General features: G+C 53.7%; 1 protein-coding gene across 2 annotated transcripts; it reads right to left on the bottom strand.

The window, feature by feature from the left end:
* Positions 1-8610: 8610 nt before the first annotated feature.
* On the bottom strand, positions 8611-11626 carry NXT1 (nuclear transport factor 2 like export factor 1). 2 transcript variants are annotated; one of them, XM_029221830.1, is made up of 2 exons: positions 11340-11626; positions 8611-9286 (listed from the first exon to the last, which is right to left on the bottom strand). In XM_029221830.1, exon 2 carries the CDS (start codon positions 9225-9227, stop codon positions 8805-8807), a length of 423 nt encoding a protein of 140 aa, XP_029077663.1. In that variant the 5' UTR covers positions 9228-9286; positions 11340-11626; the 3' UTR covers positions 8611-8804. The 2 variants fall into 2 exon arrangements, with proteins under 2 accessions (XP_029077663.1, XP_029077662.1); XM_029221829.1 differs by lacking the exon at positions 11340-11626 and adding an exon at positions 10685-11326.
* Positions 11627-12264: the final 638 nt, after the last annotated feature.

Here is a 12264-nt window from a genome sequence, read left to right on the forward strand (position 1 = left end):
CCCACCCCGAAAGTCACGTGACCTGCGGGGCACGCACACCGTCTCACGTGGGTCCCGCCCCGGCTCCAGCCCATGGGCAGTACAGCAGGTGGGCGGGTCGCCGGATTGGGTGGAGCCCCTGGAGGAGCGGGGCGGAGAGAGAGGACAGGGAGGTGGAGGGGCGGGGCGCTGGAGGAGGCAGGAGGGGGCGGGGCGGCGGGAGGAGGTTGCAGGAGAGGGCGCGGCTCGGGGAGAGGGCTCGGCGCCTCCACGTGCCGCGAGAAGCGGTTGTTGGATACCCAGCAGCGCCTTGCAGAGTCGGCGGCTGTGTTCGTTCTGGGCACGCGGCAGGCGGGCGGGCAGTCAGGAGCGGAACCGGAGGCCGTCTGTACTCCGAGAGCCTCCGAGCCTCGGGCTCCGGCCGCCGCTCCCGGGTGTGTGCAAGCCGTCGGCCGTTCGCCGGCGACCCCAGGGTACGGGCCCTCGCGTCGCAGAGGCTTCACGTCGCTACTCCGAGCCTCCGTTTGTCCTCATTTCTCCCAAACGCCCAGCGGACCCTGGGCCGATCTCTCATCCGGTGTCTTCTGGTTCAGTTTATGCAGTGTAGACAACGTCCAGAAATGAGACAGATCCTCTGCGCAGTCATCATCTGGAACAGCGGTCCCCAACCCTTTTGGCACCAGGGACCGGTTTCGTGGAAGACAGGTTTTTTTGGTGGTGGTGGGGTGACGGTTCAGGCAGTAACGTGAGCGATGGGGAGCTGCATATGAAGCTTTGCCCGCCGCTCACCTACTGCTGTGCGGCCAGGTTCCTAACAGGCCGTGGACCGGTAGTGGTCCACGGCCCGGGGGTTAGGGACCCCTGATCTAGAACAACCCCTCTCTTACTGTCTCTGTCATAGCCTGTAAAGCATCTGCCTGAAGCGGCTGGAATGCAGCGTGGACACGGGGAGCAGGGCCGGGGTGACAGGGTCCAGGCAAGGAGGTCTCGGACAGCAGCCTCTTTTCAATGCTGTCAGGGGGGAAGGAAAGGGAGCATTTGAAAATAACTGTACTTACCATCCTTCAGCGTCTGTGTTTAGGGCTGTAAGCGCTTCTACAGAGTGGGAGGCCTTGCCCTGATGGACCCAGTGTCACTGGTAGAAGGAGCCCGGGGCCAGGAAGCCTGGAGGCCGCGTGGCAGAAGATGGTGCTCAGCTTGCCTGGGCCTGGCTCCTCCTCGATGCAGGGCACATGCCACCCGCCCTCCCTGCCACCTATGGTGATACCTGGCACTGTGCGCACCTGACCTCCCTGGGTGTAGTCAGCACACAAGCCAGACCTTGGGGAAGTGGGTCGGCCGCTATTCACAGTGGAGCCCAAACAGGACAAAGCAGTTCTACCATCTTTCCCGCCCCACTTTCTAGCTTCTGATTTGTACAAACGCATACAATCTCTACTTTCTGCTGCAGCTAAAAAACACGGCAGGACTCTGCTGGTTCCAGAACAGCCCTGCCCTCCTCACACACCTATGGGCTCTTCCTACCTCCAGGTGCACCCATAAGTGGAGCCTGCTGTCACTCCCCATCTCAGGAGGATTTCCAGAAGCCATCTCAGTTCCTGGAGGCTGGGCTCAGCCCCAGGTGCACACGCTGAATTTAGTCTTTCTCCAGCCTAGGACTCTCCTGCCCTCCCTCACTTGGGGCCCCGACTTCCTCCTGCAAATGGATCTCCTCCCTGCAACTTCCCCCAAACTGGTCCCAAGTCTCAGGATAATAAGAACAGAATGTGCTTGATGGTTACAGAAGGTGGGTCACTACTACCCACCCCCAGTTACTAGTATTAGTCACTTGTCACAAAACTCTGTGTGTGGGGGGGTAGTATTATTACCCCCATTATACAGATGAGGAGACTGAGGCACAGGGAGGTTAGCCAACTTACCCAAGATCACACAGAGAGCAAGACAGAGCCAGGGTACAACCTCCACAGCTCAGCTCTGCGCAGACCACATGCCTCCCCAGCTACAGCAAAACAGAGCTGTCTCCTGTCAGATCAGGTAAACGTCAAAAGGGAACTAGAGAGGGTGTGATTAAATAGCATCCTAGAAATTCCATGTCTGGTTTGCATGAGTGCAAAAGTGAACACTGAGAAGTTGTGGTTTCTAAGATGCTGGGGGGGACATGGGAGGACTTCTCACAAAAGCCCAGGGATCTATGGGCTTCCCTCGTGGCGCAGTGGTTGAGAGTCCGCCTGCCGATGCAGGGGACACGGGTTCATGCCCCGGTCTGGGAAGATCCCACATGCCGCGGAGCGGCTGGGCCTGTGAGCCATGGCCGCTGAGCCTGCGCGTCCGGAGCCTGTGCTCCGCAACGGGAGAGGGCACAACAGTGAGAGGCCCGCGTACCGCAAAAACAAAACAAAAAAACCATATATCCTCTTATCATGAGCATCACATTTGGATAAACTTAATCTGGCCACAAATGCTTTGAAATCAACTTTGCTTCAACACAGAATGTCAAAATAGGTGATGCACCGCTTTTTATAGAACAATTTCATATAAAACGTAACACCACTGCAGTCTTACTTTGTCACTAACAAGGATCCTAAGTGTTTAAAAGAGCACACGAAGTATTTAGAATGTGCTAGAAGTCCAAGTAGACGTAGAAGCAGCATATGTGGAAAAGAGCAGCCAGGATTCTGTGTTCTGCCCAAGTTAGTTAGCGTTCAGTGCTGAAAGGACTTCTTTATTTAGGGTCATAATAGCTTTAGTGATTGACCAATTGAAGAAACTGGATATGATTATTTTAAGTTTTATCTTCAGTTCCCTTTAGAAATGCTACCTGATCAGGTTCCAAGGTAGGAAGTACATCAGGCTATTCAAAGAAGCTTTGGAAAACAAGGGAAAAAACACCAACAGCCCAATGCAAAACTGACAAAGAACAAAGACAACTCACATAAGTGTACACATGGCAGAGACAAGAGAATACTATAAAAAGCAATGATAAACCAATGAATACAACAAATTGACCCAAAGTTAAACATAACCTGTGATGTCGCAGAAGTTTGCATGGGAAATGCAGTCTCAGGAGCAGTTGGAATAGATGTTTATCTCCAAGTAACGCCCTGTAGCCATCCTGAGGAAGTGGAGTGAACAACTTTCAGGTAATTATGTTAGTGAAAATTTGGAAACCATCTACTCGCCCAAAAGGAGACAACTGAATAATTTATAATATATCCATGCACATTTTAAAAAATGTTTAATGGAACTTGTGGGAATCATTCCACAATGTATATGTTTATCAAATCATCATGTACACTTTAAAGATGGACAATTTGTCAATTATACTTAAAGCTGGAAAAATGTTGAATTGTTTGATGCAATGCTCACTATATTATAATGAATAAAGAAGGTACGCTATTTTACCCAGGAAATGATCTGATTTAAAAGCAAATCTATAGAACCAGACCGGAAGGAACTCGCCACATCAAATTCTAAACTGCCCAGGGAAGGGGGGGGAGAAGCTGTGCCCCGCCCACCCGACGCTGAGGAGGGGCGGGGCTGGGGCCTCAGATTCCGAGGCACTCACCGCCCACTGGCTGTCATAAGCTCAGATTGTCACAGTCAATCTTCCGATTGGTCCTGGGCGGTCGCCTGATGATGATGTCAGCCGCCTTGCGTGCGCGCGGAGGCGCGCCTTAGTGGCCGGCGGAGGTAGGGAGGCAGCTCTTACGTCCAGGCCTCGGGCTGGTGGTCGCACGATTTGGGTGGGTCAGCCCGGCCTTCCCTCCAACCCTCTGGGCGGCGTCGCGGCGGCAGGTCGGGCGAGGTTTTCTTGCGCGGTCTCGGCTGTGCGGTGCACTGCGAGGTCAGGTTCCGGTGGGTCAGGCCAAGCGTATTAGGGCAGCTGGGGCTCCATCAAGAGTCTGAGTTTGGGCACGTCTTCACCTGCCTTCAGCGTGGGCAAAATATCCGGACTTTACACTAACTTCTCACAAGCCTAGGTGGTGATTTTTAAATGTTTAAAAACATCCATTTTTGCGAGAACTCAGGATGTTTCAAAGCAGCATCTACTTGGAGACTTCACTGGTCAGGTCAGGCACAGGTTGGCCACTCTGGGGGGGAAAAGGCCACTCCTCGAGGTGCCCACAACTTGAATACCCCTTACTTCTGGCAGCGAAGACAGAGTCCTGATTCTTAAGTGAGCTTTTAATTTAAAAAACAAGATGGGCGCACTGTATAAAAAATGAAGTCCAAGGACATTCGGCAGCGAATGCCTTGTCTCCACGTTAAAACCCTAGAACCCAATCCCTAAGGGCAGCTGTCCTTACGTTTTTGCCAATCCTTCCAGAAGGTCCGTGCAAACAGAGCAAGCCTATATGGAATCTTTAAAAAACAAACAAACAAAAAACCACAAAGCAGTTTCCTGATCTGTAAAATGAGGTTGAAAATGGTGCGAAGTACCTCGAGCAGTTCTTGGGATGTTGTTCTCGCTGCCTGTGACAACTGTTGTCAATATTCCACAAAGTGTTTGAACTTCATTTTCTGACTACCAAAGAAACTCAGAGATTGTTTCATATTCGTATCACGGACAGGTCTGCGTCTTCTTTTCAAGCCCCCTTCTGAGGGGCTGCGAGCCCCTGCTGTGCTGAAGTGCAGGCCTGAATGCTAGCTTTTAACAATCTTTCTTTGCGCTATAGAAGGCCCTGGTTCTGAAATTCTGAATAAAACCACAACAGGCTTGCGTGTTTGCGTTTGGCTGGGGGAGTGTTTGAGGGAGGGGACACCTGGTGGGAGGGGAGGGCCCAGTTGCCTTGGCTGGGCCTGCAGGAGAGGAGCGCAAGAAGAGCTGCAGCAGGCGTGCACACACACATACGTGCACACCATTCCTTAGAGAGACCGTGAAATAGCTCATCTTCAGGCTAAAGCAGGAGATTTAGGTTAAAGCCTTGTCCTTTCCCCTCCCACCTGGCCTTAGTTAGAAGGCAATGTTCACACTTCATACAAGTCACAGTAAATGAGCCGACTGACCCATCCCCTGTCACACTTGCCTCTCCGAACCAGGAGGCCACAACTCAACAGTAATTGCAAGGCCGCAAGCAGGACGGTGGCAGAGGACAGGCAGGGAGTGTCTTCATGTCTGGATCCAAGTTGCATCTATATTTACTTTAGGGTGGTTTTCCCGGAGAAGTTTCAAGCCCATCTTGTGCCTCATTTCAAGGAGGAAGCAGGTGAGATCCTGATGTAAGCAGCTTTTGACAGGAAAGAGCTCTCCGAAGGGGCACCCTTTTGTCTTGTCACTTTAGCAAAGCTATATTGTCACTAACCTTAAACTAGGCGCCCCCATGTTCTACTCATCTCCTGCCCTAGCACACCTATCGAATTCTGATCACACAGTACCTTGCCTAACCTGTTGGTTCTTTCCGTAGATCAAAGAAATAAAATGAAGAAGAATTAACAGGTGTACAGATCTATTCCCTAACTTCCCCTCAGTAATGGCGTAAATAAACTGTGAACAAGACAGCATCTAAAGAAAAGATCACGCTGGGAATCCCCTGGTGGTCCAGTGGTTAGGACTTGGCACTTTCACTGCCGGGGCCTGGGTTACATCCCTGGTCGAGGAGCTAAGATCCTGCCAGCTGCATGGTGCGGCCAAAAAATTTTTTAAAATAAAAAATAAAGATCATGAGGAGTTGACAAGCCTGCACACTGTGGGAGATGGCTACGAGTCTGATACCCTAGCTCCATGATTAACTGACATTACGTCCCCTTTTCTCTTTAAAACTTTCATGGGAGGGACTTCCCTGGTGGTGCAGTGGTTAAGAATCCACCTGCCAATGCAGGGGACACGGGTTTGATCCCTGGTCCAGGAAGATCCCACATGCCGCAGAGCAACTAAGCCCATGTGCCACAACTACTGAGCCTGCGCTCTAGAGCTGGCGTGATACAACTACTGAGCCCACGTGCCACAACTACTGAAGCCCATGCACCTAGAGCCCGTGCTCCACAACAAGAGAAGCCACTGTGATGAGAAGCCTGTGCACCGCATCGAAGAGTAGCCCCCGCTCGCTGCAACTAGAGAAAGCCCACGCACAGCAACGAAGACCCAACACAGCCAAAAAAATAAGTAAATAAAAAATAAATTAATTTAAAAAGAAGAATTAAAAAAAAAAAAACCTTTCATGGCGGAGCAGCATCTTTAGAGGTGGATTTCCAGGACACGAGTCTGCCTTCTCTCCAGATTGCCATCTTTCTGATCAAAACAACATTTTCCGGGGCTTCCCTGGTGGCGCAGTGGTTGAGAGTCCGCCTGCCGATGCAGGGAACACGGGTTCGTGCCCCAGTCCGGGAGGATCCCACATGCCACGGAGCGGCTGGGCCCCGTGAGCCATGGCCGCTGAGCCTGTGCGTCCGGAGCCTGTGCTCCGCAACAGGCGAGGCCACAACAGTGAGAGGCCCGCGTACTGCAAAAAAAAAAAAAATTTCCATTTCTACCAACACTTCCCTCTCGAGTATTGATTTTCAAGCATTGAGCATCTGGAGCTGAGTTCAGCAACACTGATGTGCTTGGGAAATCGAGGAACAAGGTCTTTCTGCTCTCACCTCCTGATGGGCAGGACAAAATTCTCTCCTTAGGAGACGGCAGCGGGGATCTGTGCTTCATGTCAACCTGGTCAGTTCTGAGGCCCATTCCGGCTAAGAAGGGGCATGTGTCCCCTCTGTCGCCTGGGCCTGCGCCTAGGCCCCGGCCACACTCATTTCCGGGTTCCCAGCCACCTGTCTCCGGACCAGCATTCTTCTTTATCTCTGCACCAGTACAGTAGGGACCAAGCACCATGGCTATTCAAGTTGAAATTAACTAGAATAAAGTATACACCCAGTGCCCCTGTCACACGAGCCACACTTCAAGTGGCTGGGGGACATGTCCGCTCACCAGGCCCAGTGGGACAGCCTGATGCCCTCCTGCTCCCAGCACTAATGGGCCCACCCCACTCTGCTCCTCGCCTACTTCTAGAAGCCACCATACTGTTTAGAGTTTACTATTCTGTGGCAGAAATTGGGCTGAGGGTAGGGTAACCAGCTAGTTCCGGTTTTCCTGGGACTTTCTTGATCATAGCATTGACGGCCTCATCTGGGAAGCCCCAGTCCTGGGCAAACCAGGGTGCTCGGTCTACCCACAGAGTAAGTGATGTCTGACCGAGCTCTCAGTGGGATGGGGTCAGAGGGCAGTTCATGCCCTTCGGTGGAGACACCCTGATGACACGTGCTCACTTGTAGATAAGACAGTCCTGCATTAACCTAAATACCCCCGAAGCCTCAAGTGTTAGAAGGCTCTGTGCCTGGACCCCCTCAGCCGGGCTGGAGCCCCTCTGGCCCCCGTGCCCACCTCCATCACCCCTGAGTTTCTCAGTCATTATTAGCCTTTGGAAGGGAGCATTCTGTAAGAGGAGTTGGCTGTCACTGAACCTGGGATCTTTTCTCTCCTGGGGCACTTGAGTGGGTTTTCTGAGGCCCCCAACACCGCTGAGATCTGGCCTTGGAGGATGGACCTCCTGCTCTGGGGGGGTTCTTGCTCCCCTAGCAGCTCTATGAACCCTGAGGACCATGTCCACCTTCCTCTTAGTCTCTCCCAGGGGCCCAATCACCCAGCGCCCAAGACAATCCCCAGGCAGGGCTCCAGGCTCAGGCCTGCATCTCAGCCAGGGAAACTGACCAGGGCTTGCCCTTAAGTACAAGCTGCGCCCCGTACAGCAGCCTCTGTCCTGCCTCCTGCCCTGTTCCTGTCCCACCAGCTCTCCGTCCAATCCCCAGGGTCAGGGCCCTTTGCTCTATCAGAGGGGAGTGAGATCCTTCTCGACACAGCAGCAATGTCCACCTTGCCCAGCCATCCCCAGCGGACGCCACAGCCCCAGGGTAGAGGTCCCTGCTATCTGTGCAGCCTACACATCAAATTCCCCCATTCCTAATCCTAACCCACACCCCTAGCCCAACCTTTTGTCACAGATTCACCTGGGGAAGCCATGTGTCCACAAGATCTCATCTATTAATCAAAGGATGATGGAAACTTCTAGTTTTCTTCTCTTTCTTTACTTTGGAGAAATGCAGTTAGGGTTGGTCCTCAGGGTCAATAAAACCAGCATCCAATTCTGTTGCCCCCCAGCCCCCCCTCAGTACTTCTTCCTCTTAAAAGTAGTTCTCCTCCTTCTCTTTGTAAGGGAGTAGTCAATGTAGCTGCTTCACTTACAAGCAATTATTAGCTAACTCCAGGTATCTCACCTGTTCTCATCCATGTAACTCCCAGCGCAGGTGCTAAGGGAGGGCCCAGCACCTCTTTAGGGGATTCTAATGTGCTCTAAAGTGTCTTAATGGACAGCTAGGTTGTTTTTGTAAAATGCCAACGCCAGCCCCACCCTCAGATATTCACAAGTATTTGGTCCAGGATGTGCAGCCTGGTGATTTTTCAGTGTCCCAACGGATTCCTGTGTGCGCAGGCTGTGAGCCCGGCTCCCGTACACCTGTGTGCACACCTGTGCCTGGGGCAGGTGCTCGGCCCTGGACCTCAGCCTCTGCAGTGCCTTCTGCTGAGCTTGTTGCCTTTAACGCTCCTTCTCTTGCTCCCCCTCCCCAAAACCTACCAAACACATCAGGCGAGGGGAAAAGAAGCAACGTTCATATTATCATTTTATTCGTCAGAATTTCCAGAGACAGGGTCTCTACTGAGCAAGTAGAAAAATAGAGAATTTTACTACTTTGAAAAGGCAGCTATGACAAACAAGTGTTCGCCGAGAAAAGCGCCCCTGGGACTCGAGGGAGCACAGGGTTCAGTCTGGGGGTATCTCCCCACACCACTAGCAGGCCCAGTCCTGGAAGCGGAAGCAGTCGCTGGCAATCTTCCACACCGTGTTGCTGGGCGAGGCCTGGGCTGTCAGGATGAAGTTCTGGTTGAAGTCCCGCTGTTTGTTGCCCTCAAACTTCACTGTCCCACAGATCACCACGAGGACCGTGGTCTGGCTCGGGGTGGCTTCATCGTGAACGGGCTGGCAGTCTACCACGTTGATTTGGAACTCACTGGAAGGCAGCATCTCAAAAAACTCACTCAAGGACTCTTGTCCCGAAACGGCGTTGCCGTTCCACACCAAGGTGGCCGTGCCCATGTACAGGCGGGACAGCAACCGCCGCCTCTTGTCCATGGTGGTGTAGTACACGTTCACGAACTCCTCAGCGGCACGGCAGGCCTGGTCCACATAGGTCTTGAAGTCCACGGACGCCATCTCTGGCCCCGCTGAGGAAGACCTCCACCCAGGTGCTTCCTGTGCCTGGGGGAGCTGGGCTGTGGGGCAGGAAGGTGAAAGAGATCCTGTGTGAATGCGATTGCCCGTCCTGCCGGACAAATGAATATCCTCCTCCTCTGGTGGTGGCAGAACAAGTACACATGGTGGAGAGATGATTCTAGGCGCACACTGGTGCTGACACCTGGTCTGACTAGGCCTCAGTTCACTCACTTTGAACGGGACCATCCCCAGCTGTGCATAACTGCAGTGTTGGATGAAAAGAAGCCGTGTACACCACGTGCTTGGTTAAAAAGCCTGAGACCCACATGGTCCGCAGTGGTGGCTATTACTATGAATTTTAACGGTTTCGTTTTATAAGCTGTAGTACAACTGACAGTGGAAGGCCGCTTTTTTCTGGAAGCATGGAACAGCTGTGACTGCCCTAGAGAAGTGGGTAAAGGGACTTTCCTGGCGGTCCAGTGGTAAGGGCTCCAAGCTTCCAATGCAGGGGGCACAGGTTCAATCCCTGGTCGGGGAACTAAAATCCCACATGCCGCGCGGTGCAGCCAAAAAAAATTAGAGAAGCAGGTAAAGACGCTGCACCCTGGGGAAGGGAACAGTGGCCCAACAAAGGCCAATCAGTCTATCCTCAGCTCACCTACAGGGTCTGTGAAGGAGGAGGCAGGTTTCCTAAGAGGGTTAGAGAACAAATGCCATAAGGACAGGACGGGACCAACATGGTGGCTACAGTCCTCATGACGGGCTCTAAGAAGCTAAGCTGGTGCCAAGCTCCTGGGAGCACAGGGGAGCCCCGTGAGCCGAGGAAAGACAGGCCAGATGGAAGAAATTCTATGGGGTGCGGGGTGGTGGCAGCAAGTTAGAATTTCAACTGTAGGCGAAATGTCACATTTCCTTAAAAAAAGGGTCAAAAGCACAAAGAAAAATTATTATTACCTTTTTTCAGGGTATGGTACAACTATTATAGCTGTATTCTTTTTTGCACGATTAAAATATTTCACTAAACAAAAATCCAACAGAGGACAACATTACTAAAATAGTGGATGGGTTTAGATTTACAAACTTAAATACTGAATATTTTTTTAATTTCGACAACCTTAAAAAAAAAAAAATCATCTTATGAAAGAGATAAAAGATCCCAGGCAGGGTTGGGAAGCAGTCAGGCACTCTTAAGGGCGGAGGAAGGTGTAGGCCTGAGCCTCCAGGAGAGAACTAGCCAGGCTGGGCGGGAGCTCCCACCTAGAAAGCAGCGCTGGGTGCCGAGCGCTGATGCGGGGTCCTGTCACTCCCTCGGGGACCTCAAGTCCAGCCTCCCAAACACTCACTCCAAGCTCCTATTTCCTGGTGTTTTACATTCGTACACCACGTCCTTTAATGGTCACCGAGAACGGATGAGGGTGTTACTGTAACAACTTCGCTAATGAGAAAAGAAAACTTACGTGTGGATGGAGGTCACACCCCTGATTTGTCACTACAAGAACTTGTTGCCGGTACGACGCGGTCCTCTCACTGGCTCCTGCCCTTCTGGGGTCCAGTCTGGGGCTCAAGGTTCCGGGATAGCCAGTTTGTCATTTCCCGCTGTGGGCCCGTCTCCCTCGCTGGACTCCCCATCAACCGGCGTCCACGCGATTCCCCAGCACCTCGGGCCTCCGCCTCCCGAACGCAGCTCAACCAGCTGCCCGCCCGGGCGTCCGCAGGGAGGGAGGTCGTTCCTGAGGGGTTGCGACCGGCCCAAGACCCGCTGCGGGACCAGCCGGCATCCCCACCACGCGGGGGCCACCTACCTGCGCTGGGGGGTACCGACCTACGCGGGGGTCACCTACTTAAGCAGGGGGCACTTACCTGCACGGGGTCACCTACCTGAGCAGAGATCACCTACCTGCGCTGGGAGGGGATCACTTAACTGAGTCGGGGGCACCTACCTGCGGGGTTCACCTACCTAAGCGGGGGTCATCCATCTGCGCGGGGGTCACCTACTTGAGCAGGGGGCACTCACTTGCACGGGGTTACCTACCTGCCCGAAGGGCACCTACCTGCGCTGGGTGGGGGTCACCTACCTGAGTGGGGGGGCACCGACCTGCGTGGGGCACCTACCTGCGCGGGAGTGACAGCGGGGCGGCGGCCCTAGTCAGCACCGGACAGCGTGGGCCTCAGTCAGCCGGGTAGGTGTGGGCGAAACGACCCGGGTCGGCGCAGGTCGGCGTGGGCGGCTCCGGTCACGCAGGCCGCGGCACAACGGACTTTTGGGCCGGGCCCGCCGAAGCTCCGCGCTCCTCCGCTGCTCGCCCGAAGAGGCCCAGGAAGAGCCGCCTCCAACGAACCCCTTCCTCCCAGCAACCGCCTGGTCCGGTCGGCGCCTCCGCGGGTTCCCGCGCGCAGCCCCCCGGTCCGCGCAGACGCGAGTGCCCGGCCTCCGCCCCCGCCCCGTGACGGGCAGCTGTGCCAGCCAGTGGGACGGCGGACCGCAGGCTAGCCCCGCCCAGGTGTGGCAGAGGCGGGGCGGCTTCCGGGAGAGACGCTTTCCCAGAAGACCACGGAAAATCCGCGCTCGAGTCTTCATTGGTCAATCTGGGTCACAGACTCCGGCTCGACGTTAGGTGGGGCGTCTGATTGGACGAAGCTTCGCAAGTCCCGTCCCCGACTCTCGGGGCAGGGCTGTCTCGCGGCTGCGCGAAAGCCGCCGGGCGTGAGAAGTTCATTGATGCCGCCGCGTTTTCAGGGTGTGTGCGTTCACACCAACTTGGCTACGCTAGGGCGCACGTTTGTCTGATTTCCTAAGGGAAAGCTTGCTCTCAGTGTTCAGGACAAGTTTAGAAACTGGGTGGGCTCTTCCATATAGGCGACCCCTCCGCCCCCAATGAAAAGTGTGGATTATAAACAAGTTGCAGGCTAAGCAGAAAGGTGAATTGAACTCGCATCTTTGGAGACGTATTCACACTTTACAAAGCCCGAGCCAGTGAAATTGGAGTTTAATGTACAAAACTCCGAATCTCTAGAATGAAAATGAGAGTTGACCTGC

The sequence above is a fragment of the Monodon monoceros genome, unplaced genomic scaffold, assembly GCF_005190385.1.
Source record: "Monodon monoceros isolate NGI ecotype Baffin Bay Population unplaced genomic scaffold, NGI_Narwhal_1 Super_Scaffold_13, whole genome shotgun sequence".
Classification (NCBI taxonomy): domain Eukaryota; kingdom Metazoa; phylum Chordata; class Mammalia; order Artiodactyla; family Monodontidae; genus Monodon; species Monodon monoceros.